Raw genomic sequence first — 27839 nt, 5'->3', positions numbered from 1 at the left:
TTAATATTTCTATTCTAACACTGCTGACTAAAACCTTTGATTTACCCCTTATTAAAGATTACTTTCTGTTTATTCCTCTTGTGGAGTGCCTTGCTTGCAGCATTATTGTACCTGGCACTGCAGTGAGTAACTGCTCAAGTAGGTACTCACTGTAGTACTAATAATAGTAGTAGTAGTAGTAGTAGTAGGCAACACTGGAATCAGTGCCCCTGCAGAAACAGGCACTTGGACAGCAGAGGTTTGCACTTGTCTGCAGCATTTCCTTGGCTCGTGTGCCAGGGGTTGGCTCAGCCTTCAGGGATGTTCAATCTTCAGGGATGTTTGACCTTCAAGAAGGTTCCTTTGCAGAGGGACCATCCTGGGGTGCACTGATGGGTTAGGTGATGTTTCAATCCAGGTGCTGTCGAGCCCTGGAGACCCCTAGAGACATTTGTCACCCTGCTGACAATGTGAGTTACGAGTGGCCACCAGTTTCCAAAGCCACCCAGCAGGAGCTGTGAGTGCTGTGTCCTGAGCAATGCCACAGGTCCCATAGGAGGTTCAGTGGTCCCACAGACAAACCTGAGGGAGGTTTAAGGAAGCTGAACTAGGGCACCCAGAGTGGTGCAATCACGGCAGGAGAAGTCCCAGCATGAGCTGCCCCCTTGCCTCTGACACCTCAATACCACCCCTTCAATAGGGTCTGTTCAAGGAGTGGGCTCAAAGCCAAGGGCACAGCCTGGTGGTCCCTGAGTTGCAGCATGTGTGGTGCAAAACCCCAAACACCACAGAAGGCAGAATGTGGAGTGCCATCAGCAAAGACCCTCTGAGTTCAACTGCCACCCTGCACTTGCCTGGGTCTGCTGGATTGGCAAGTCCATCCCTGAAAGAGAGTCAGGGGCATTCCCAAGTCCCATGTCTGTCCAGGCACAATCAAGATGAGGCAGTACCAGGACGAGGTGCAGAAACCCACACGGGCTCCCTGTGCTGCTGCTTCCACGAGAAGGAAACACACTGGCCTGATGTGGGTATAAGTCCCCCCAGGACTGCCCCAAACAAGGGGCAAATGAGCCCTTGGTGTGCTGGGTTGGAAATCTTGGATGTTGGGATGCTCTGCCTTCAACAGGGTGAGCAGACCCTCATCCCCACAGAGCTGACCTCAGCCTGGAGCTCTCACAGAATCACAGAACTGTTTAGGCTGGAAAAGACCTGCAAGATCATTGAGTCCAGCCTGTGCCCAATCCCGCCTTGCCACGCAGCCCAGAGCATTGAGTGCCACGCCTAGTCCTTCCTCGGACACCTCTAGGGATGGGGACTCCACCACTTCCCTTCCAATGCCTGACCACCCTTTCCAGGAGATATCCCTCCTGATGTCCAACCTGGACCTCCCCTGGCACAACTTGAGGCCGTTTCCTCTCGTCCTGTCCCTTGTTTCCTGGGAGCAGAGACCAATCCCCCTCACCTCCCCCCTCCTGTCAGGGAGTTGCAGAGAGCCAGAAGGTCCCCCCTGAGCCTCCTTTTCTCCAGGCTGAGCCCCCCCAGCTGCCTCAGCCACTCCTGGTGCTCCAGACCCTTCCCCAGCTCCATTCCATTCTGTGGACATGCTCCAGCCCCTCAATGTCTTTCTTGTCATGAGGGGCTCAGATGTTACTTCACTGAGTAATGTCTCTGAGAGCAGCCCTGCTCCCAGACCAAGGAATATTTGTCAGGCTAATGGTGCTCCAGTTAAAGCAGTTAACTGAGCTGGATCTTGGCACAGAACAGGTGGGGACCAGTGGCTACTGGTCCACCCGTGCTCACCACTGCTTCCCTCAGGCCCCACTGCTGGAGCCTCAGGTCTGTCCTGCCCTGGCCCACCCAGCTGGGTCCCTGTAGCAATTATGTCAGTTATGGCACTAATGAAAAACACACACTTTGGTGATCCCTCTGCTCTAGAGACTATGAAAATTCTTAACCAAATGGCCTCTGTGGGAGAAGGTTGCACAGCTTTCTCTCCCAAGTGCTTTATCTGCATGTGCGTTGTCACTGTGGGGCAGGTCCGCTTCCTGCTGTCCCTGCCTGGCTTTGCTTCCATGGAAAACCATCTCCCATTGTCAGTGGGAGCTTTGTTCCATTGGGATTTCAGGCCCAAATGTGTCATTTCCTGTGATGACGCATTCAAGTTTAAAAGAACCCCAAAATAGAGTGGTTTGGGCAATCTTGTCAAAGAAAACCAGGATTTAGAGTCATTGCACTTTGTTGCTTGGTCAGATCCTGGTGTCTCTGTGAGGTTTTGCAAGAGGCTTCACACCTTGGAGTAGCAAGTTGGACATTGCCTTCCCTGGACAGAACAAACTGAACAACCAAGACCTAAATCTCAGCTGCATTACAAAAAAAAAAACAAACAACAAATGAAAAATCATAGCAAAAGGCAGCACCCAGGAGAGGTGGGAAAGAGCATTTCAGAAATAGATAAACAATGTATTTGCTGGTTTTGCAATTTTTCTCCCTGCGATGGAGAGTGCAGGAGGCAGCATCTGGAGCGTTTCGCAAGCAGCACCAAGAGTTTTCCCCACCCATCACTCAGGGTGGGACCTGTCATATTGCACCGCCTGTGCTTTGCCCTCCAGCCTGGGAGAAACCTGCTCCTGACGTGTTTATACGGAGCCCTTCACTTCTCTCTGTCTGCTGCTCTAGAAACAAACAAATTGCAAGGGGGAAAAAAAATGAGAGCCAGGTAATGAACTGATCGCGTCCTCAGATGCAGGAGGCAGAAACACCCATGGAAAGGCAGAGCTGGCATCAGAGCAGCATTCCCAGGGCCGGTGCACCTTGCTCTCTGCTTCTGCTTCTCTGAAAAGCAGCAGGAGGGGAGGGACTTTTCCTGACAAGCAAAGGAGTTTATGGAAGAATAGGAGAGAAAAGGACTCACGACCGGTGATTGGGACAGTGGCATTTTGACTTTCTCTTTAGAACCAGTTGTATTCCAGCTGAAATAAAAGGCTGAAGATGTTTATTCACCTGTTTTGTGAGACCGTTGGATATTCCAACTCTTGTTCCTGAAACATATTGCAGGCTGAGAACTGGTGATCCACAAATGCTTATTAATTTACAGGCAGGCCTGTGCTGCTACCAGTGCAAGGAGGCACTTACTGCTGGGGCCTGGCAGGAGCACCAGTGCTCCCAGTGCTGCCTTTCCTCCTGTCCCTCCCTTCCCTGTTTTAATATGAATGAACATTTGCCAAGGCCTGGCCTCAAACATACAGACTCAGTTCACAGTAGGGAGGAGAAGTTCAGGCTAAAATTCAGGATGTTGGGTTGCCTGGCTGCACATGAGCGTCCTCCTGAATCCTTACCAGATAGTGCGAGGTGGAATGGCTGGAATCACAGAATCATGGGATGGTTTGGGTAGTGGGGACTGTAAAGCTCATCTCATTCCACCCCCTGCCATGGGCAGGGACACCTTCCACTAGCCCAGGTTGCTCCAAGCCCCATCCAACCTGGCCTTGGACACTTCCAGGGATGGGGCAGCCACAGCTTCTCTGGGCAACCTGTGCCAGGGCCTCACCACCCTCACAGGGAAGAATTTCTTTGTAATATCTAATTTAAACCTACTCTACATCAGTGTGAAGCCATTCCCCCTTGTCCTGTCACTCCAATTCCTGATGAACAGTCCTTCTCCAGCTTCCCTGTAGGCCCCTTCAGATACTGGAAGGTGCTGTGAGGTCTCCATACCATCTTCTCCTCTCCAGGCTGAACAGCCCCAGCTCTCCCAGCCTGTCTCCATAGGGGAGGTGCTCTGGTCTCCTTATCATCTTTGTGGCCTCCTCTGAACTTGCTCCAACAGCTCCAAGTCCTTATGTTGGGGACACCAGAACTGGAGGCAGTACTCCAGGTGGGGTCTCACCTTAGCAGAGTAGAGGGGGATGATCACCTCACTCGCTCTGCCCACGCTGTGGGATGAGCCCAGGACACCACTGGCTTTCTAGGTTGCAAACTCACATTACCACAGGAATTGTGTGCTGGAAGGAGAGACCTACCAAACTGCCCTGACTTATCACTTCCCATGGGGAGAAGTCTTGGTGACAGCCTGTGCCCTCCAAAACTGTTTCCAGATCTTGCAGTGCAGAGGGAATCACTGCTTTCTGTCCCCACCCCACTCTGAGGGACTTCCTCACCTTTTCTAGCATTTCTCCCCACTCCTGAAGGGCGGAGGTGTGGACCTGGCACACCAGGCAAACACCCACAAGTGGGCAGATGCAATTCAGGCTATTAGGAAACCTCGGTAGCCTATGAGGTTTGAAGGCCAGAGATTGATTATTTCCTTTCACTAGTGCTGCTCTTCACAGGGAAAGCTCACCCTACATGCAGAATGGCATCAGCAAAAGCTGTGAGACGGTTGTCAGGTGGCTCCTTAAACCACAGACTGTGTAGCAGGATCACCTTCACCTTCAGAGATGTCATCTTTCCAGACACTGCCTCACTCCTTTGCCGTGCTTCCTATCTCAGGGATCGCTGCAGCCAGGGAAGAGATCACAGCACTGGGAATTCCACTGCCTTTCCCACCATTGCTCCAGGGACAGTCTCTGACTTAGCTGGGTCAGCATCCAAAATGGGGAGAGAGGTTTTAGTCTGAGAAAGCTGCTCTGAAGGCACAGACACGGCACTTTGCTGAGATCAAGAAGGGTTCAGCTCAGTCTCTGCAAGGATTCATAGGGACTCTTTGGCAAACAGGTCTGAAATCCACTGAAGCTGGCAGGACACCCCTCATTGATTTGGAGGCCCTGGATCAGGCTCCTTCTGCAAAGAGGAATTCTAAGATACCAATTAGGTCCATGCCACTTGAAAGAGATTAAAATGGGCTCAGCCAAGCATCTGGTAGAATCAGCAATAAAAGTCATGCACTGACTTTGGTAATGAGCTTCACATCACACGGCAACTATTTTCCCATGAGTTTGCAAAAGGCTTCCCCGCCCTTCCAGGACCTGCACTGACTTGCCACTCAGGGCTCCCTGTGTTGCAGAAAGGTGTCTTTCCAAACAGGCAGTGGCTTTGCTTCACCCATCCCAGGGCTGGCAAGGAAGAGAACAATTCAATCGGCCACTGAAAAACCCAGCAGGAAATCTAGAATTGATAATTCTGTACCAATAAACAGAGACACACTCACACCTTCCCTCACCCGCCCTGCCACAGTGTGAGAGCTCTGCAGAGCAAACAAAAGCCTTAAATAAACAGGTTACTCTTCCAGGGTTGGCTGAATCAGTTTCAGCAGATGCCCAGGGGCTCCACAGCTCTGCCAAGCTTCTGACAGCCCTACAAAATAAACCCAGCTTAAACTGACTCATAAAGAAAACCAACAGGGCTCACGTCTAATAAGCTGGTGTCTGTCCTGGGGCAGCTGCCAGTGGTGAGCCCTGGGAGCGGGTTCCCTGCTCCACCAGGCAGTAAAGTCCACCCTGCACTATCCCACTGCAGCCCTGTCCCATCCCTCACTGTCCTAAGGGTTTATAAACATGGGAAAATGAATTAAAAATGAGGATGATGTCACTTTAGAAGGGCATACACAGTACATCATGACTTCATGAAAGGTCATTTTGCTGTCGTTGCATGTGCTGCATCCCAAGCAAAACCGGGATGGAGAGAACCTGTGTGCATGTCCATCCTGGACATTTCACAGAATCACAGAATAATGCTGAGTTGGAAGGGATCCACAAGGATCATTGAGTCCAACTCCTGGCCCTGCACAGAACCATCCCTAAGAGTCACATCATGTGTCTGTGAAGCATCCAAACGCTCCTGGAGCTCTGGCAGCCTTGATGCCATGACCACTGCCCTGGGGAGCCTGTTCAGTGCCTAACCACCCTCTGGGGGAAGAACCTTTTCCTGAGATCCAACCTAAACCTCCCCTGACACAGCTCCAGACCATTCCCTGGGGTCCTGTCCCTGGTCCCCCCAGAGCAGAGCTCAGTCCCTGCCCCTCCTCTGCCCCTCCCAAGGAAGTTGGAACTGCAGTGAGGTCTCCCCTGTCTCCTCTTCTCCAGCTGAACACACCAAGTGCCCTCAGCTGCTCCTCATAGATTCCAGAGGACTTGCTCCACTGCCAGGGAGCCCCTGAGACCCATCACATGTGCCTCATCCTTGCTCTTCTTATCACATCCATATTGTTCTCCCAAACCCGTGGCACCAAACCTCGACCCACGGTGCTGCAGCACCAGCAGGTTTGTTTCTGTGTCCTCTGCAGTAAAGGCAAAGAGAATTTGCTCCCCTTTTCTCCCCTTCCAACAATTCAGCTGTTTAGATGCCCCCAGAAACAGCTGCCCAGCACATCACCAGCTGTTTGGGGATCACCTGCAGAGAATTCCCATTTCTCTGTCATGTGGTGTTTCTAGGTTAGGAAATATGAATTTTTTTGCAGTGACATGAACTATTACACCAGGCACAGGCTTTTCACATCTCCACGGAAATAGTGAGGTGCCAGTGTTGACTTTTGTCTCCCAGCCAAAGAGACCCTTGGGTGGCCTTAGCAGAAAGAGGCACCTGAAGTACCACTGCTTAGAGTTAGATGGGAAAAAACCACCTTGACCCAACGAGGGACCACAGATGAGCTTTCCCCAGACAAACCAAAGGGGGATGGGGCAGGCAGTTTTATTCTTTAGTTCTTTTTATCCCTGTTTGCTGCATGTCTTGGAGATCTGCTTCCCAGAGTGCAGAGGGGGTGCAGGGCACAAACTCGGTATCATGGGGCAAACAGCAATAAAATAGCTGTATTTATTTTCCTTTGTGGAGTACACACCTTGGTGACTTGTCTCTCGTTTGGATACAACCCTGTAAGCTTCTAGATGCCAGCACTGACATCCAGAAAGTTTAATATTGCAAAAGAATATTGAATTCATCCTTGGTGTGGCAAACAGTGCAAATCTGAAGGAATTCTGGTGAAGTGGTGCAGTGATTTTGAACTGACAGCTGAACAGCTAAAGCCATTTTTTGTTTTGTTAATTGCAGATGATTTATTTTACCATCTTTTATCTTTTCTTTTTTATTTCCTGGCTTAGTCACCTCACTTTTTATTGCACATCTCGCATTGTTCCCAGAGCATCCCATTGTGTGAGCTGATGCTACACACCTTGTAACTCATAAACAGATATTCACTGTCTCCACTTGTTTCTTGGCACAGTTTGATTCAAGAATCACTTCTTACTCATTTTTCACTCCCTTTACTCCCTTCCTAAGGAACAACTAGATGGGAGGGGAAGACAATAGCATTAGGAAATTAAAAATAAATGCAGGCACTGTTGGAAGGTGAGAAGGTGGCATCAATTGTGACGACAAGAGATGTGCTGTGAGCTCCTTAGACCCTGTGTGTGTTGGCAATAAGGCATTTTCTCTGTTGTCAGGGTCATATTTGAGCTTTCAGTTCTGCTTTAAAGCTCCTGGATGCCACATCCTGATCAGTAAGTGTCCCAAATCAGGTTAGTGTCCCAAATTTAAGTTATCTGTTAGAAAGAGGTTCTTCCCCCAGAGGGTGGTTGGGCACTGAAACAGGCTCCCCAGGGCAGTGGGCACAGCACCAAGGCTGACAGAGCTCAAGATTATCCTCTCAGGAACATGGTGTGACTCTTGGGGATGGTCCTGTGCAGGGCTGAGGGTTGGACTCAGTGATCCTTGTGGGTCCCTTCCAACTCAGCATGTCCTGGGATCCTGTGAAATATCAAGGCAGGGTTTGATACCTTTGTAAGGGCTGCAGGTGGGACAACCTCCCACAAATTTGGGGCCACAAAAACACCTAAGAGCCCCAGGGATTTGGTAGCCATCACGCCCGCACAGGAGCGGGCTTGGCAGCACGGGTCTGCAGCTCCTTCCTAACAGCTTTGTGCCCTGTTTTGTCGTTGTCCAGCTGTACAACGGGACCCTGAAGCGGGACGTGGAGAACAGGCGCTACAGCTCCTACAGCCAGATGGAGGGCTGGGGCAACAAACACTACGGCAAGGCCGTGTGCAGCCCCCGGGCCGGCAGCGACTACTGCTTCGTGCAGAACATCAAGAGCAGCCGCAGCGAGCCCGACCTCTACTGCGAACCCCCCCGGGGCACCCTCAGGAAGAACCAGGTCGGGGGCCGGGCAGAGCACAAGACGACCCTGAACCGCCAGAGCATCTACAGCAGCTGCAGCACCCAGCAAGGACCTACCAGGACAAGTAAAAAAATGCCAGCACGGGCCCTCTCTTGCCCCTCCAGCAACAAGCCCGACGTGGTCTATGCCCAGCCTATGATGAGCTGCAAGCAGGACGCGGTTTATGGGCAGGCTCAGTCCAGCTCCAAGTAAGTTTGCTGTGATCTGAGTGAGTGTAGATGTGTTGGGGAGGCCCACCCATCAGAGCCGGTCACCTGAGCTGCTTCACAGCCACTGGAGATCTCTTCCCAGTGCACCCCGTGCTCGATTGCGTCCCGCAGCAAAGTGGGTCAGATGAGTCACGCTCTTGAAGGGTTTATTTCTCTTCCTGGGCTATGGAGGGAAACCACTGTGACTGAGAAACCAATAGGACTGGCTCGGTGTAGATATCTCTGCTGTAGCTGTGTGGTGTTGGGCAAGATGATGCCTCAGTCTCTGTGGTGGCATTAACTGACAGCACCTTTGCAGGACGAGGGTGGGGAGGAGAAGAGCAGAAAGCCTGGTGTGCAGTCTGGGTGCCTCTCCTGGCTGTCAGGCTGCTTCGGTTTGGCAGAAAACACACCTGAAAAATAAAAAAACAACACAACTGTCTTTGAAGGAGTTGGTTCCTGAAGGTCTGACTCAGAGCAGAGCTGAGAACCTGCTGAGTGGTGGCATTTATCTCTTTTCTTTCCACCCTGCCTGTGCTTCATCTGCCCAAAAGGCCTGATTTGGGTTCCAGAAAAAAATTAAGTCCAAAATTGAAATAAATACCCTAATTGGAAAAATTTGTCTAGTCAGGAAAGAGGAATCAGTGGAAGCTGTTAATTCCTTGCTGTCCAGAGCACCCAGTCCCATTTGGGTTAGGAAATACGTAAGGGTGGAGGATGGTCCACCATATGTCAGTATCAGATTCTTTCTTGTAGAAGCTGCCTACAGAAACAGGGCAGACAAATCATCCAGGGAGCTCCCAAGAACATAACGGGGCAATGCAGCAGAGCTCCCACCAAAAATCAGCCTTGTTTGGGTGGTGTTACTGGGGTGTTGCTTGAAAGCTGCCCCAATAGGCTGAGCTGCCTCCAGCTCTGCAGCAGCAACCATGTTCTGCTGCAGCCTTGGAGTAGACTTGGTCTGCACAAGTCACGGTCTTGGAAGACTTGGAAGTCTTGGAAGACTGTGGTTTCCATGTCTTGAGCTGCAAAACACTGTTCTAATGGGCTGGAGGAGGGTCTGCAGCTTCCACAAACGTTTTCCAGGGGCTACTGCACTACTTCTGCTGCACCACCATCATACATGGCTTGCTCTGCACCCACCCAGAAGTTCTCACAACTCCCAGACAGATGTGACAGCTTGTCACACAAACCCTAGAAGCTCCCAAGCTCCTTCCTGGTGTTCCCTGGTCCCAGGGAACTGCACACTGCAGCACAAGAGTGACACTATTTAAAAGGGCTCATAGACTTTGTCATAACTCCCACCAAAGGCCAGAAGCTGTTGAGCCATTGCCCCAAAGAATGATGTAGATATGGAGAAAACCCCCTCACAGTCAGCAGTTTGTGAGCCAAATCAGGCCCCTTTTCACATCTGAGTGTTCCAGATTTCTCTGGCCAAGCCTCCCTGGTTCTGTATTGAGTAGGAGTGTGTCCCAGAGCATGTATGCCAAGAAACATCACTCACCCATTAGCATGTTATCATGAAACCTTGGCTATCCATGTGCTCAGTTACTTCTTGTTTAACACGTGCAAAATTAGCCCTGGCCAACCCAGACCACTGGTGGCAATGCCTTGCTGCTGTCAGCAGCTTTGCAAATCCTCTGGAAGAGGAAACGTTACGTTATCTGGGAATAACTTGTTCTAGGGAATTTCTGACTAAAGAGCATACAAGTGTAGTGGGAGGGATGGCAGGATGACTAAACATGTGGCTGCAGCTGCCGCCTTCTGGGGAGAACACTGCTTTTGAGAAGTTAGTCCCAGGCAGGCTCTGACCAAGCCAAGCCCTGCTCTGCACAGTGCTCGTGGTTATGGGCTTGGTCATTGCTTTGAAAAGGTCACTTGAAGAATGATGACATTTTCTGAGGAGGAGAAATGCTGTTGTGAGAGGAACCTTCTCCAGTGCTGGATGCCCCTTGGTTAGGGAGTGGCTCCATTTATACACTTCTCCTGGCTTGGGGCATGGCCCATCTGGCAGAACCGGTTCTGATGTGGAAATGTCGGCTCCGAGTCGTAGGCTCAGCTGGGGCTGTGTCCCCTGAGTAAATCTGATCTGGCTGGGGCACACCCCCTACTCCACCTGAGACTGCAGAGCTGGACTGCTGCTGAGGGCAGCTCGTGCAAGGAATTCTGCTCAAAGGAGATGAAGTCGGCAGCAGTTGTCCTTAAAGCTTTGGAAGCACAGGAAGGAGTTTTCCTCTTTGGAAAAATTACTTGTTTGGAGGACTATTGTCCCCTAGAAAGTATCTGGCAGTCACTGTTAGCCTTGTTCTGGTGTGCTTTGGGTGGGTTAGGACCATGTCTGGGCTCTCCTTGCTGTGTAGGATTGTTGTGTTTGGAGGATTCTCCCCTTGGAGATCTCAGTATTCATTTGTGTCACCTGATCTTTGGGTAGGGAGAGGTTTGCTTGTAGGTATGCCATTATTAACCTGTGCATGCAGGACAGGGCTCAGCTGGGTCACAGCTGCTGCACTGCCCAGTTTGGGGCTCTGTCCTTCTCTTCTAGTTGTTCTCCAGGTAGAGTTTGTGCCTTTGTAACAGGGATAATTTTGTGTTGGGTTTTTGTGCTGTAAATCTCCTGTGTGGGTGGATGTCTTGTCTGCAGTTTTGCAAACCACCTGCATGAGCCAGGGAAGGGCTGGATGCTTTCCATGCTTTCCAAGGTGATCCATGTAGTGATTTCCATTGCTGTGAGAGTGATTGCAGTGGGACCTGTGATCCACTGGGTCTGTTTGCCACACAAAATTCGTCTATAATACAGTAGCTGTGGACAGTGTCATTGCTGGTTCAAAAGTGGTGCTTCTAAGATGTCCTCTGCTATGGATCTGATCTCCTTGGATGGTGTGAGATGAAAAATGGGTGACTGGGTGTTCTCAGGTAGTGAGAATGGTGTGGAGATATCAAAATACTGAGTGTGCAACAAGTATTTGACTGAGTGTCAAATACAGTACTGAACAGTCCCTCTGCATTTGGTCACAAAGTTATTTCATTTCTGGAACTATTCTTAATTGTGTGATTGCTGCCTTTTAGTGAGCTGGCTTTGCTGTGTGAGACATGGAAGAGTTGTTTCTTTGATAACTATCTCTCAGAGAGTCCTTCCTCTTACAAAAGCAACTCTGATGAAGGCACCTTTCCTCCAGCTCACTGATGAGTAGTTTAACACCTAAATGTTTTTCAGGAAAAGCCATTCTCTGATTCTCTGATAAACTAAACCATGACATAGTCTTTTACTCACCCCATAGCATTGGTTCTGGTGATGAAATCTGAGTTTTGCACTGTTTGCCAGATCAGGAGGTTGAACAGTAGTGACTTGCTTGGAGAAAACTCCTCTTGAAGTCTATTCTCTTCCACTGGCCCTGTTGTTATGATCCTGCCTCACTGAGCAGGATGCTCCTTCTGATGCCCCTTCCTTTCTTCCATGAAGAATTTCTTCATGGAAAGGTTTGTTAAACATTGGAAGGGGTTGCCCAGGGAGGTGGTGGAGTCCTCATCCCTGGAGGTGTCCAAGGAATGACTGAACGTGGCACTGAGTGCTCTGGGCTGGGTGACAAGGTGGGAATCGGGCACAGGGGGGACTCGATCTTGGAGGTCTTGTCCACCCTAAATGACTCTGTGATTCCAGACATACTTCTCTATAACCACTCAGGGACTTAAGCCTTTGTAAGCATTATATCATATATGGATCTACATTTCCAAGCTCAGTACATCTGTCCTGGGCTCAGATGCCCACGGGTTACTCTGGTGGCAGTTTTCAATGAACAGCACTCAGATGTTGCCAAAATACAGCCCTCTGGACTGAGTCCAGGTACCTGATGGAGCTGGAGACAGTCTTCTTGGTGTCCAGGGCTCCCTCATCCCCCCAGAACCCTTCTCCTTTCTTGTGACATTCCTCAGATCTGGAAACTCTCGGCAGCAGTGATTTCAGCAGCTGGTGAAGATCGCTCATATTTGCTCACTTTAAATCACTTCCTCTGATGGGTGGTACTTGCAACATGCTCCAAGTGACAGGGTGTCACCCTGAGCTCGGCAGCTTTTAGCTAAATAACATCTTGCAATATTATTTATGTCATTTATGCCCGGTCAGGAAAAAAGTTTCTACATCTTGCTTGGTCATTAGGTACTGATAACGAGAAGAGGAATAAAGGAGGTGATGTTCAACGCCTCCTAGAAACTTTTGAGCCTTTGTCCTGCTTCAGCTGGAACCTGAGGTACAAAAAAAGCCTGTGTCTACCACCAGCTGACATTATGTTGGTTCTGTTTGTAGACGTGTTGCACTCTGTGCTTCAGGTGCCTCAGGGACTGACCAGCCCTGGGGCGGTTGGTCATCTGGTTCCAGCACTTTAGGACGTGCCTGTATCTGAGCTGAGGGCCCCTGGTGCCCTTGCAGAGATTCAGGCAGTGGCCAGGGAAGCTGAATTTGGAGCTCAGTCACTGAGTTACCCCCCTAACACACTGAGTGCCCTTGTTGACTCCAGGGGAACCCCAGGTGTCTGAGCTGGAGACGTTACTGAGAGACCAGATTAATCCCAGCCCTGGTGAAGGACTCAGGGTGTTCTCGTTTGGGGAGATGAAGAGGTGAGCTAGGGTGTCTGCAGACACTCCCCAGGTTAAGGGTTGCTGATACAGATCAGGAGCCATTAATGGACACCTACAATCCCACAGGCACCTTTGGCCTCCTTTTAAGATGTGGATACATTTCCCTTTGGAGTTCTCTGTGTGTGAGAGAGACTAAAACACCTCATTAGAGATCATGTGAAAGCAAGTGACTCTCAAGGCACTTGGAAATATGTAATATCTTGTTGCTGCTCTGTTAAAGGTCTTGGATACCTTGGCTGCTGGACAAGACAGTAAAGGCTGGGGCAACCCTTTGGGTTTTCTTTGGGTTCATATTTGTCTATGGTGACACCAGTTTGGCCCCAGCTGAGCTGCATCAGCCTCTCTGCTCTGTGAGTGAAGTTCAGAGACAGTAACTGAGCTTCCCACAACCATTCACTGCTTGGCTGAGCTCAGCCTCCCTGGACATTCTGTAAGCAGTGAAAACATACCGAGGTTCTTGAAATAGTCAGAAAAGGTACTGAGGGTGTTTTCTGATCTATCTCCAGTCTTTTGGGATAAATAAAGGTGATCAATATCAAAACATTAATTCTCAGGGGCTATGCCACTTCATGGAAGCAGAACCGTGTACAATGAAAGGCACCTTCATTTTAGTTTGTTCTTATTTGGGACAAAATAGCTCTAAAAATGACCATTTCACAGTCCGGCTCCTTGTGATGTGAACTTGTCTGAGCTGTGTGTTTGCACCCAACGCAGGTGCTGAGGAGCTGTTTGTGATTCTGTCCTGGCAGGGTTCCCACCACTGCTCCCGGGGAGGATCCCCCGTCAGCCGACCCAGTGTCACTCTGTGCCCGTCTCCCCTGGTGTCTCCCCATGGAGCAAAGCCTGAGGGGAAGCTCCAGCTGAGCTTTCAGCAGTGTCAAAACCTCAGTGCCATTTCCCAAAGATGGACGTGGCTGCTTGGCATGGGGCCTGGCTGTCGGGTTTGCTCCAGTGCAGCTTTATTTTGAAAGGCTTGGATGTGCTGAATACTCTGGTTTGAGCGTTTTCACTCTGATGTTATTAACGAACAATGGAATTTGCTAAGAGTTTTCTGGCTTCCTCCTCTCCTGGGATTTGTAGCCCCAACAACCAGGATAGAGACTTAGATTTGATTAACACAATGTAAGGGAATTTGCCTTTCTGTGATACTGATCCTCTTCAGTATTTGTTTCCCTTCCAACCCCCAGTGTGATCATCTTTTTTGTCTCCACTGAATAACTTCCATTTGCCTCCATTAAATCACTTCCTATTTTTATTGCTTCTTTCTTGTGGAAGAGGAACAAGCTTTGGAGCTCTTCCTACCAGGCACACTGGCCCAGGCTGGAAATGGCCACTTCTCAAGAGTTTGTCTCAGAGCAGGATGTTTTTCCCATAGTGTAGATCTGGTCAGGCATATCCCTGACTGGCTGATGAACAATCTCCTTTAGCTGGGTTTTGCCAGGGTCATTACATTCCCAGCAAGGAGAAATCTCTGAGCCTGGCTGCTTACCCACTGCAGCTTCTCCTGCTGATGAGCCAGGAGGGAAAAAGGAATCTTCTCCATCTTTTCTTACTCCTGAATCCCAAGTTTTTCTCTGCTGAAGAAAGGTTTGGCCCTCTTATGGAGTGGGTGGGAAGAAAATTGCCTTCCTTGAGTAGCTGGATCAAGTGGAGATCCTTGTTTCTCAGAAAAAGTGCATTTGATCTAAAAATTATAAAGGAAAAAGAAAAATCACCATGATTTACATGGTCACTGACCTGATATTTTTACTAATCTGCCTCCCTCCCCACACTGCCAGCCCAGGTCCCAGTTCTCAAAGAAGTTCCTCTGGTGCAGGATCCATCAGTGTCTCAGCTCTGTCGTGTCTCAGGAGCATGAAAAAAACTGAAGTGAAAATCCCAACATCCTGGGTCAAACCAAAGCTTTCTGAGGCTCCTTAATTTCTAGTTTAAACTTTGTCTCTCCAGTTTTGTGCTTCCTTGTTGCAAGTTTAAGGGAGGTTTCTTGGTGCCAAGTTTTCATGAAGATTCAAATTGATGAAAAGTAATATAATGAAGTGATGTTTTATTGTCAGTGTAGAAATAGAAGTGGAATGAGGTTCATCCAGCCTTAGACATTGAATGCTTAAGGTCCAGTCCAAGGCTGTTGTCTGTCATTCCTTCATTACAAGAGAGGAAAAGATATCTCCAGAGGACAGGCCTTCCTGTCTTAGGAAAAATGGTTTTTGGAAGCACCTATTTCTCTCCATTGGCTCCACAGGTGCTTAAAAGAGTAACGTAAACTGTGTGCAACTTAATGCCAGTGAAGGTAGTGGAGACAAGAGTCCTTCATGCTGCCTTCCCATGTCACAGCTTCTGATATTTTGTATGATATTTGCCATACAACTGTGGATATTATTCACTGCTCTGTACTGTGAAGAAGGGAACCTTTGGATTTTTAAGAATACAATATTTTATCTCACTGTGAGCTGCGAGGGTGTCCTTTCTAGACCTTTATTCCTAACATTTCTTTGGCACAGTCAAAATGACTCTACATCCCATGCCTAGGAGTGCTACTCTCTTGTAGTGGTATTTAATACTTCAAATGTAATAGGCTTATTTGAAGAACTTATTCAGAATCACTATGTTTTGTTAGTCTACTGGATTGTCTGAAGAGGATCAGCCACATGTACGATCATCCCCCCTACGCAGTCACTCACAGGTATGACATGGAGTGAAAATATATATATAAATAAATGTGGCTCAAACAGGAACTGGTTTCCTGATTTCCAGGTAAAACTAGCTCACCATCAGTCCCAGCTGGGTCCCGCACAGGGAATAACATCAGTCAGGCCCAGTTGGCCTAGCAAAGCCCTCACACTTTTGGATTTTGTCCACTGGTCATGAAGCATTTCCCATTTGTGCCCTGTCACTGCTGGCAGTAACAACCAAACAGGAGGTTGGGTTTTCACTCTTCTCAGTCTTGAACTTTCCGGGGCTGTTGTTGTGATGAAAATTAACTCAGACACTGCTGCAATGAATGCAGATCCTGCTGCAGCTGAGAGGAGAGGGCAACTTTTAATTAGATTAATCCCTATAACTGGAAACATAGACAAGCTTTGCAGTTCAGACCTCTTCATCAGTCTGAAAGTCTGGACCCTTTTCCAATTTTGTGTGGTTAAAACATCACAGATGATGCTAAATAAGTACAAGCCAAAAAGAGCAGGACCTTCATATTTCTAAACAAGTGGACAAACATTCCAGTGTTTTTATTTCTCCCAAGGTTCCAGTCCTGCCCCAAGCCACTGGTATCATATCCTTCCTCTGGAGTCTCTAGGCACATTCTTTACCTAATAGGGAATGTGGGCAGTGGTCAACTTTTATGGAGAGCATGGAAATCACCAAAGTGAACATACCTTGGGAGCAGGATGTCTCAGTGCTGTTATTAGTATTTAATAAACTCAATATTTGTCCACCCCATCACTCCAGACGTGCCTGTTGCCTTTTCCTCAGAGATCTGCTCAGGCCTCCTGAGACCATCAGCTGCTCTCACATTTTTGCTTCCACCACATCTCACATCAAAGGATCACACACTGTGGGAAAATCATCTGCCTACGTTGCATATATAATAACCTGGAGGATGGTTTCACTCTTGTCCACTCATTCTTTTATTGAGGAACAGTGAAGACTGGTTCTCTGTTCATTAAACCTTCCACCTGAGACATGATTAGACATCTAGTACAGCAAGTGAGCTTTCATTTTCTGTCTCCTTTGCTTCTGGATAGCCTGGATCTGTAATTTATTAGCCTCAGTGCCCTCCACTGTGTATTTTCCACTTTTTACCATTTCTTTTTTTTGAGACAGAGAAATTCTCTAGGGGAGCACTGTGTGTTCTTTATGTGGGAATGTGATAATATTTTACATTTTATCATTGATTCCTTCTCAATAATTCAAAGTACTGCTGTAGCTCCTCTAGCTGAGCACTCAACCAGTGCCATATTTCTCTTTAACACAGAATCTGTGGTGATGAGATAGATGCCGGGACAATGACCATCCAGAAAGCCATACAGCTCCTGTGCTCCTCTGATGACAAATACCAGGCCATGGGTGCTTACTACCTCCAGCACACCTGCTTCCAGGATGAGTCTGCCAAGCAAGAGGTGAGCAAACCCCTTCTGAGCTCTGCTGGCATGCGGGGTATGACAGCACAAGAGAGGGATGGAGCTGGTTTTTCCCAGTACCAAGGATCCTTAATTTTCATGAATTACAGAATCTGAGCTGGAAGGGACCCACAGGGAGCCTTATACCTCACTAGTCATGCTCAGGAATTAATTAGGTGGGGTTTTTTAACTTTTCAACTATTAGTGGCCACTTTCTGACAACAGCAGTTGGTCAGGATTTTAACACAGAGGACTGTGTTCACTTTATCACCATAAGCTGCTGTGGCACAGGTTGATGGGGTCTGGCAAGATGGAAGCAGCCATCCAGTGTCCTCTTCTGGGTGCGATTGCTCCCAGTTCCACATAAATCTTTCACTGTCTCAGAGCTGCAGTGTCAGGGTCAGACAAAGTTGCCCCAAGGCCCACTGTGATTTTCAGTGGGCATTCCCAGTGACTCTGCAGCCATTTCCCAGCCTTTTTCAGCCACCTGAGCCAATGGATTAATTGGTGATTGTGTACAAAGATTTTGCACATCCATAGTGGTGGCTGCCCCATCCCTGGAAGTGTCCAAGGCCAGGTTGGATGGGGCTTGGAGCAACCTGGGATAGTGGAAGGTGCTCATGGCAGGGAGTGAAATGACATGAGCTTTAAGGTCCCTTCCAACCCAAACCATTCCATCATTCTATGATATTTGTTCAAACAGATGCACTTCTTACAGCACAGGTTATTTTTCTTATGCTCTTGCTCTTCAATTACTTTGCCAAAATCCATTAAGGGAGGCAGCCTGAAGGATGGATCTGCTGCAGCAAGACCGCTACCAAAATTTATCCCCACCCTGGTGTGTTTGCAGTCATGCAAACATGGGTTGATCAAAATGCCAACCTTACAGAGGTGGCCTTCCAGTTCCTGACCCAACAGTGGAGCTGGATGTGCTGGCATATGTGGGGCTGTGCCCCTGTGCCTTTGCTCTGTCTGAATCAAGCACAGGTCCCCCAGCCCACCTTAACAGGGCTAATTGTGGGGGTGGCCACACCCTTCATTTACCATTGAAAACACTTTCTGAGCACTGGCCTGCCTGGTGGCTTCCCAGAAAAGATGTGTTAGAGTAGGTCTGTGAGTTGCCTGAGCACACACTTGTTTTCTGAAAGGTGCTCATTCATTGTCTGTTGTCAGTGGGGTTGGTTTGTGCCAGGAGGGGATCCAGGCGGGATCATGTCCTGGTACAGAGGACATCCTACAGCAGGAATACTCATCATTTTGGAGAGCTCAGCTGGAGGAATTTGCCTCCAAACCTCTCTGTCACGTGTGTGGTGTCCTGCAGGTCTGGGCTCACACCCCTTCCCGGTGCTGGAGCAGCTGGAGAGGCTGAGCTCGAGGGTGGTGACACTGTGCCATGACCATCCCTCTAAGCTCAGCCCGTGATTCCAGGATGCAGACAAATTACCACAGCATGTCATTACATGGCTATAGATGGCCTCTTCAGATGGGCAGAGCAACATTTTCATCTGATGCAAGCTGGAGGTTGGTGAAAGTTTGTGAGAGCACATTTACATCAGCAAAGGACTCGGTCCATGGCCATTACTCAGAGACATCTACTTACAGAGCTTAAGCTTTAAGCTCCAACCTCCAGGCCATCAGCTTTGTGGTCATGACCTATGGCCTGAACTGTGTGTCCTGGGGGGCATCAGGCCCAGCATCCCCAGCCAGGCCAGGGAGGGGATTGTCCCACTCTGCTCTGACCTGGCACAGCCTCACCTGCAATATTGGGGCAGTTTGGGGCACTGCAAGATAAGGAAGATCTAAAGCCATTAGAGAGTGTCCAAAGGAGGGCAGTGAAGATGGTGTGGGGCCTTGATTTGAAGCCGTGGGAGGACACTGAGGGCACTTGGTGTGTTCAGCTGGAGCAGAGGAGACTGAGGGGACACCTCACTGCAGTTCCACTTTCCTGGGCAGGGGCAGAGGAGGGGCAGGGACTGAGCTCTGCTCTGGGGGGACCAGGGACAGCACCCAGGGAATGGCTGGAGCTGTGTCAGGGCAGGGTTAGGTTGGATCTCAGGAAAAGGTTCTTCCCCCAGAGGGTGGTTGGGCACTGCCCAGGCTCCCCAGGGCAGTGTGCACAGCACCAAAGCTGCCAGAGCTGAAGGATGATCCTCTGGGGCACAGAGTGTGACTCTTGGGGATGGACCTGTGCAGGGCCAGGATTTGGACTCGATGATCCTTGTGGGTCCCTTCCAACTCAGCATATTCTGGGATTCTGTGAGTGTAATTTTGTGAGCATGTGATTCTGTGACATGCCATTTCTGGCCATCCTTCCCGGCCAAATCTGCTCCTCCAGCTCCCCTGAGTACGAGGAGTACCAGAAGAGCCCTGTGACTCCCAGCATTGCCATGGCAGTCCCAGGTGTCCCTGTCCCAGCCCCCTGAGCTGATGGCAGCCTGTCTCTCCTGGTGCAGGTCTATCGGCTGGGGGGCATCGCCAAGCTCGTGGAGCTGCTCCGCAGCACCAACCAGAACGTTCAGCGGGCGGCAGCCGGGGCCCTCCGGAACCTGGTCTTCAAGAATCCAACCAACAAGATTGAAACCCGGCGGCAGAACGGGATAAGGGAGTGCGTGAGCCTCCTCCGGAGGACGGGGAACACCGAAATCCAGAAACAGCTGACAGGTACAACTGGCCAGCCCTCAGCAGCACCGTGCTCCCCGCAGCCTGTGGCCCGTGTTGCTCCAGCACACAAAGGCCCCGTAGCCATGGGGCTGCCATTCTACAAAAGGGGTGTTTTATGTTCCTGTTGCACCAAATGGTGTCCTAAATCAGAAGGAAAAGGAGGTCCTGGCCCTTTGGTGTCCCATAAGGGTTCCTCACTTCAGAAGTGCCCCTTGGGGAAGCACCTGCCCCAGGTTTTCTCTGCAGTTGTGGTCACCCTGCCACCCTCATGCCTTCCTGCACCCCAGGCCACTGTGATGTTCCCAGGAGGACTAAAGGGTGCTGGAAACCCCAGTATGGTTGGGCAGGTTCTCTGACTCGTGTCTCACCTTTCCTCGAGGGGTTGATGTGAGTTTTTTTGGTGCAGATCACACTCAGCTGTGTCTGAGGTCTTACGTGCAAGCCTTTATGAGATCCTTAGAGAGATGCCCTCTCCCTGCAACCTAATGGCAATAAACACCAATTTTGGGAGGAGGGAGGGTGCTTGGATGCCCATCTCCACATGGGGCCTATCCTGTCTGTCTTCCCTAGGGATGCAGAGACTGGGTTTAAGGCAGCCTCTGCACCCTTAGCTGAAAGCGGGGTAAAGTGAGGAAGGCTTTTGGTGCTGGAGTTCACTCTGACTGAAAGACAGTTCCTAATGCCTGGTGACCCTCTGCTTGAGCTTGTCTCCCACCTCCATCCTAGGATTGCTCTGGAACCTCTCCTCCACTGATGAATTAAAAGAAGAATTGATACAGGAGGCCCTCCCTGTCCTGACAGACTGTGTTATCATCCCTTTTTCTGGCTGGTCTGACAGCAGCTGCAACAGGACAAGAGAAATTATTGACCCAGAGGTGTTCTTCAATGCCACAGGGTGTTTGAGGTGAGTCACCAAGCAGGGACTTACTGCAGCTTATGTCTGTTGGCAAAAGCTGAAGCCATCTAAATCCTCTAACAATGAGCTGAAGACATGCCCGCTGCAATTGTGTTAATTAGAAATTCTCCTTGAGAAAGTTTTCCTCAGAGGAGGCGGAAAAAAAAATTACATGTAAAATACTTTTGGAGTAGCTTTCTTTATTTAATTTATTTTTTTTAAAAAAGAGTTTTGTTCTTGATAAGACTTTTCTCAGAAAAATGCAAGTTGCTTTGTGCAATAGTGAAACCTGTCTGTGTTCAGCTCAGACCAGGAAACTGGGCACATTTTGCCTTTAGATTTTTGAGGCTTCCAGAGAAAATTTTACTCCCTAGGAAACAAACCGGTTTGGGCATTAAGTGACAAAAAGACGGAATCTTCTGTGTGGGAAAAACAAGTGTTTTCCCACTTATTTTAATAACTGTTTTAGCACAGATCAGTTCCAACACCCTGGACTTTTCCTGTCTCTTTTCATCAGGCAGCTCAGCTACAAAACACGAGGCACAGGCTGAGCCCAGAGTAGTTTATTTTTTTCACGGGGAAAGCCAAAGCCTGTTTGTAGAGGATCTTTGCCCTGACTTGCTGTTTCTCCTACCACCCTCCTCCACTTGGATGGGAGCTCCTTGTCTCAATGGGAACAAGTGGGGAAAAAGAACCTTCCCTGCATAATTAGGTACTTTCATCAAGGGAAGCTCTCCCCGAGGGAGCGCAGTGCCGGCCGCGCCCTTCCCAGACATGCAGCTTGCAGGAGCTGTATTTGCTTGTGAAACGAACTGGGTGAATGCAGCAGGGGCCTCTGGAGACGTGATACCATCGTCTTCTGTGGCTGAGAACCGTGTCTGACAGACAGTGGGTGCTGTTCCCTGACAGGCAGTGGGTGCTGGTCCCTTCCCTGTCGTGGAGGGCACCATCCCCATGCAGCTGCACATGGGGACGTGTGGTGTGCGTTGTGTGTGAGGTGCTCGACTTCAAGACCATCTCAAGTCACCAATGCCACAAAATGTTCCATTAAAATGAGGAAAGGAGTGTGGTGACAGCTTGTAAAAGGGGCTTTCTGTGGAGTTTAACTCAAGGCAGGCTCTGTCTGCAGAGTTTTACCAGAGCCTGTGGCAGCAGTGTCCAACCCCCCGATGAAGACTGGCAGATGCAGGTCAGAGAGGGAGTTCAAAAGGCCAAAGGGAGCAGGACTGGGGAGCAAGGAGAGTGAGGAAAGCTGGGCACTTGAGTCTGGAGCCCCTGCTCTGAGGGGTGAGCCAGGATTGCTGTGACTCACTGCCCTGCCACATCATAAAACAGAGATGAGAACAGCCTTGGGTTTGCCCTGGGCTCGAGCCATTGCTGCCCAAGCATTTCTGGATTGCAGATGAATTCATGTTAATGAGGAGGCTGCAAATCACAGTGAACTCAAATCCAGTTCTGGAACGCCTAGAGTGAATATCTCACAACCACTGCCAGCCTCTCTTTGTTTTTCGTTTGCAAGCTACAAGGCAGTAAAACAGGGAAGGAAAAAAAACACAACAAAACAACAAAAAACATTTCCTGTTACTGGAAAAACTCCCTTCTCCAGGCAGCCACCAGTGCCCAGGAACCCATTACAACTTCACAAACTAGTCAGTCCCTCTGGTCAGAGCTATTGCTGCTCTCCAGCACCTCTGCCCTGTGTCAGAATCAGACACTGCTGTTGGCCCTGGTAGCTCTGAGTTTACAACCATTTGCACCTTCCTGGTGATCACAATAATCCCAGATGGTCTTCAGCCAGCCTTCCCTTTGGCAGGAGGCAATGAGGTGTGATGGCACAGGCACAGCCTCTAAGGTAACATCCTGCTGGTTACTCTCACTAGGAGAGTGTCTTCTCCTTAACAGGACATTTCCCCAGGTTAAATCAGTCCTAAAGAGCAACAAGAGAGCTGTGCACCAGCACAGTCCTACAGAAGGCCTCCAGAATGAGAGCAGCAGATCAGCCCTGCTGAATCCACAAAAAAATTCCTTAATTCAGCGACAGCCACAGCCAGAACAGAGCCCAACTAACCCTCTCTCCTTCTCTCCTGACATGCTCCTCGATGGCTTTCCTTCAGAAACCTGAGTTCTGCAGACATGGGGCGCCAGACCATGAGGAATTACCCTGGTTTGATTGATTCTGTCATGACTTATGCCCAGAACTGTGTGGCTTCCAACCGACCTGATGATAAGGTACCAGATGCTCACCCCAAGCTGTTTGCTGGAGTTCAGCCCCGTGGTTAATAATTGCAACTTTGGGAATATCTCAAAATCCCTTTCAAACAATCACAAGAGGGGACTGGACTCTCTGTGGCTGCTTTTGTCCTTCTGAGCCCCTGTGGGATCTGTTGTAGGATTACACATCCTCTGGGATCTGGGACTGAAGTAGAGCTAGGTTTTACAATATTCCATTCCCAAACACAAAGACAAACCAAAATACTGACCCCCCAATATGCTTTACTCCCTTCCAGCATCCTAATCTCCATCTCTTGCTCTTCCCATCACGGCATCTCTTCATCCAGCAGGACTCAAGTGGATAATCCCTAGATTATCGTCATGTTCAGCAAGAAGTCAGGAACTGGCATCTTTCTGCCAGACCCTGATAAAATGGCATTTTCAGGAGTTCAGCACCCTGAAGTCCTCAATGTCTAGGAAAGTGCCAAAATTACTTTGAATTATCTCAGGATTGAGCACATCCTCTTTTGGGGATGGCCTTTTCAAGGCCGGTTTCATCAGCACATATAGGACACAGCCCTTTGGAAATGGAACCACATGTTTTGGTGTTGGTTACGGGTATCCAGTCAAAATTCTATTTCCATTGGCCACTCTGACATCAGGTAAAGGAGGCTTAAAAGTGTGTTCTTGGTAAAAAGTGTCACCTGATCTGTAGCTGTGACTTGGATAAAGTAATTGAAAGCTGACTATGGTGAGAGGAGGGCTTGGAAGATCTGGCATTTCATAGTTCGATGTAACCACCCTCACACTCTCCTTTCCTGCTGCCAACTTGCCTGTGGCAGTGAGACCTACCAAGGTTCACTGAGTCAGTCACCTCACTGAGATCCACACTGCAGCATCTGGGCTATGTGGTCTTCCTTCATGTCCACTCCACCTCCTTCTTCCTTTCCATCCACCGCTTCCCAAAGCAGGATCAGGAGCGTATATGGCGCAACAGCTAAAAAAGCTGATTATGGCGTGGGATGTGTCCTCTCTAGAGCTATAGCAGGTGCTGCTCCATATTTTTCTGCCTAATGTGATGTTTGCATTTTTTATTCTGGGGGTGATTCAGTCTGTGGAGAACTGCATCTGCATCCTGCACAACCTCTCCTACCGCCTGGATGCCGAGGTTCCCAACAAATACACCCAGCTCAACCACATGGCCCGGAGCGTTTACATGGACAAAACTCTCACAGGCTGTTTCAACAGCAGGAGTGGGAAAATGGAGGTAAGATGTGCCACAGAGGGATTGGGAATGTGATGTTCAGCCCCAGGCAGGGGCTGCAAGTGAAGAGCAGCATCTGAGCTTCCGGTTTCTCATCTGTTTGTAGAATGACGAGTACGGTGTCCCCCTTCCCGAGGAGGATTTTAAACCCAAAGGACCCAGCTGGCTCTACCACTCCGATGCCATCCGCACCTACCTGTCCCTGATGGATCAGAGCAAGAAGGATGCGACCCTGGAAGCTTGTGCTGGAGCTCTGCAGAACCTCACTGCGAGCCGAGGGCTGGTGAGCACCTCTCTGTCCTCTGCACGTGTGCAGCCAAATGTGTCAGCGTGGAGTCATAGAATAGTAAGGTTGGAAAAGACCTCTGAGATCCCTTTACATCGTCATCACTTTACAGCCACCAAAAAGGAAAATGCCCTCCTTAAACCTCAGGGCACCATGGCCAGGGAATGCTCCAGGGGGATGTTTATTAATTCCAAAAATGGAGTCTTGTGGGCAGCTATAATCAGTACCCCAAGAGTCTACCCCAGGTTCATACACTTGTTTTCCAGGTTTCCCCAATCTGCTGGTCATTCTACCAGCATCTGCTGGTGTTGACACCCTCCCCCCAGGGCACCAGTGAGGATGTGCCCAGATGTGCACATGTGGACAGATGCCACTGAAGGAGTGAGAAGGGCTGTGTGTGTGCCACTTGCAGTGAGTGTTCTCCAAGTGGTAGGTGGCTCTAATTAAAGGGTGGGCTGTTCTGTGGATTGTGGCTTGTCCTCACATCAGAGCTGCTCGTAAAGTAGCTCTGACAGATGTCCTAACCCGTGGGCATGGCAGTGTGGAGGTGACATGGGCTGTTTGATGCCAGGGATGTTGCAGGAGCGAGGGATGCGTCACGACAGCAGCTCTGCTGTGCCCAATATCACTGCCATGGGCATGACCTCGCAGGCTGCCTTCACGTGGACAAATCTTGACTTGTCTGTTTGTGCCGAACTTCATCAATTCCAATTTAAATAAGATGGATGGGGGAGATAAGGAGATAATGATTTCATACGTAGGAGAGGTGTGTCACGTGTGTGAAGTGTTCCACCCAGAAACACGGGGTGACTCACGGGAGGAGCCTTCACTGCTGGGACAGCCCTGACCTGCCAGCTCCAGTTTCCTGGGAGCTTTTGTTACAAGCAGTTCTATGTGAAATACTTTGGGAACCTTGATTTTTTGCAGTTTAACTCAGCAGTGCCACTAACCAGAAGGTGGAGAGAGGCTGTCCCAGACTGGGTAGAGCTGATCAGGGAAGTGGAGCTGGAGTTCTATGCTCCATGGAAATGAAAAGCCTTTCAACAACTGACATCATTGCACAAGGATATCTCTTGGGTGTGGGGGAAGAAAACAAACAAACAAACAAAACCCCGCTCTGACAGTGCTGAAGCAACTTAATTCAGCCTTCTGGAATGGAATGGCTGAAATTTGTCTGGATATGATGAACTGGCTCCTCCCTTTAAGGGAGCTCAGAGCTGGAGTTGGGGTGAATTGCTGGGTTTGCTGTTTCTTGATGGAAAAGGAAGCTGGGGATAAGCTTGCAAAGCTTGCTGTGATCCTTTAGCTTATTGAGGATGGCTCTGAATCGCTTTCAACTCCACTTTACACATCCCAGTCCTGCTGGTGTGTAACTGTAGCAGGGCACAAGTGCCTCCTGAAGCATGGGAAGAAAATTGGATCTCAGTCCACTGGAAGAGGGTTGTTTTCCAGCCTATTCTCTCCATTCTCATGTTACTGTTGATGGACATGTGTCACTGGTGGTGCAACACTCTCTAGCAGCCTTTCTGATGGGGGAATGGCTGAGAAGTTCAGTTTAAACCCTGTCAGTAGGAGGGCAATTTACTCAGGGTTTGTGCTTCAACTCATCTGCATTGGCTACATCCTGAGATCTTCTAGGTTTACATAAGCAAGCACAAGATCAGGATCTAAGATGAGTATTTTTGTTCATCAGACTCCTTTTTAAGGGTAACCATTAGTTGTTCCTACTACACCACAGCCTGTTACTTGAGACATGGCAGGGAGCTGCAGGAGTCTTGTGAAGGGCAAAGGCAACATGGACATGAAGGTAAAACTTCTCCAGCTTTTGGGAGTATCAGCTGGGAGATCAACTGTTCCCACTCAGGGTCCAGAAAGAGTACCAGTTGTATCACAGAAGATGAGGCTGACTTTTCAAATGTCGTGGAGTCATTAAAGTTGGAAAAGCCCTCTGAGAATAAGGGTGAACCCAGCACTGCCATGTTCACCACTAACCCATGTCCCCAAGTGCCACATCTACAGGTTTTTCGAACACTTCCAGGCATGGTGACACCACCACTGCCCTAGGCAGCGTGTGCCAGGGCCTGACAACTGCTTTGGTAAAGAAATTTTCCCTAATATCCACTTGAAACCTGCCCTGACACAACTTGAGGCTTTTTGGTTTTGTCCTGTGCCTTGTTCCCTGGGAGCAGAGCCTGACACCACCCTCAGCTCCACCCTCCTGTCAGGGAGTTGTAGAGAGTGAGAAGGTCCCCCCTGAGCCTCCTTTTCTCCAGGCTTACATAACTGTGAAGAGAGGCAAACAACAAAGAAAGTGGGATTATGGCAGCAGGAGAAAGTTCTATACAGGTGCCTATTTTATGGTACAGTCATGTTTCTCCGGCCCTGCACATCATTCCAGTTGTGTCCTCCTGGCATGGGGAGTCCTGAGACATCTCTGTTTTCTCTCCCAGATGTCCAACGCAATGAGCCAGTTGATTGGCTTGAAGGAGAAGGGATTGCCCCGCATCGCACGGCTCCTCCAGTCCAACAGCTCCGAAGTTGTCCGGTCTGGGGCCTCTCTGCTCAGCAACATGTCCCGGCATCCTGTTCTCCACAAAACCATGGGTAAGTCACTTCCACCACGGTGGGTTCCTGGACAATGCCCAGTTTCTAGCTGTGTGATATCTGCCCATCTCACTTAGTAAACCCCATGAGATGACTCAGACAAGCTCCCAAATTGGCTGAAGAGGCGTCATTTCTTCTGGCCCAAAGGACCAGAAGAAGGATCAGTGGTATCTGCAGGCTGAGTTAAGGGAATGTGCCATCTCAGATTCTCTGGAAGCATGGGGTGTATTTCATAGGCGGTGATAAATCTGCAGCATCACGAGGGTGACACTGTTTTAGGAACTGAGTTGGACTTGACTGCCCATGACCACCAACATTGCCCTTCCAAAGCCCCCTCCCCCCATATTGTCCTGGAAAAATCAAGAGATTAATATTATGCCATTGCTGTCCAACACCATCAGTGCCTCCTCCCAGAGACAGCACAGCATTCTCGTGTTGAATAGTGTTAACACAAATAGTATTGTTCACTTGTGTGAGGTTTGATGTAATTGTTGATTGGAACATTCCTCCCTCCACCTCTTTAGCTCACCAGGTGCTCCCAGATGTATCACGTCTCCTGTCGTTCCAGTCTGGAAACACCAGCAGCTATGGAGAGATCATGACATCAGCTTGTTACACTCTGAGGAACCTCATCATGTCCAACCCTCACCTGGGAAAGTCTTACTTGTCAAGCAACATGCTCAATAATGTAGTGAGCCTGTGCCGAAGTGGGTGAGTTTGGGGCAGGAGGCATGGAAAAGATCAGGTGCAGATGCTTTTGAGCCCCCCACACTCTGTGCAAAACCAGTTTAACCCCACAGCCCATCCAACACCCTTCGGAGCCATTCTTTCCCTGGGCTTGTAAAATGAGACTAAAATATACCCCGCATTTTGGTAGACAGGAATCCTCAGCAC

The 27839-nt window shown here is 49.4% G+C and overlaps 1 protein-coding gene across 1 annotated transcript in view; it reads left to right on the top strand.

Annotated features, from left to right (window-relative positions):
* The window catches only part of PKP1 (plakophilin 1), a 47129-nt gene that overhangs the window by 11797 nt on the left and 7493 nt on the right, over positions 1-27839 (top strand). Inside the window, exons 3-11 of the mRNA XM_027665693.1 lie at positions 7853-8274; positions 16880-17024; positions 19478-19685; positions 20412-20589; positions 22695-22809; positions 23903-24058; positions 24162-24338; positions 26792-26945; positions 27470-27656. Coding sequence (XP_027521494.1) covers positions 7853-8274; positions 16880-17024; positions 19478-19685; positions 20412-20589; positions 22695-22809; positions 23903-24058; positions 24162-24338; positions 26792-26945; positions 27470-27656 — 1742 coding nt within the window. The remainder of the gene's footprint in view (positions 1-7852; positions 8275-16879; positions 17025-19477; positions 19686-20411; positions 20590-22694; positions 22810-23902; positions 24059-24161; positions 24339-26791; positions 26946-27469; positions 27657-27839) is intronic.

Source organism: Corapipo altera, unplaced genomic scaffold, assembly GCF_003945725.1.
Source record: "Corapipo altera isolate COAL_440 unplaced genomic scaffold, ASM394572v1 202, whole genome shotgun sequence".
NCBI lineage: Eukaryota > Metazoa > Chordata > Aves > Passeriformes > Pipridae > Corapipo > Corapipo altera.
The sequence above is the reverse complement of the archived record's forward strand: the minus strand, read 5'-3'. Positions and strand labels throughout refer to the sequence as shown.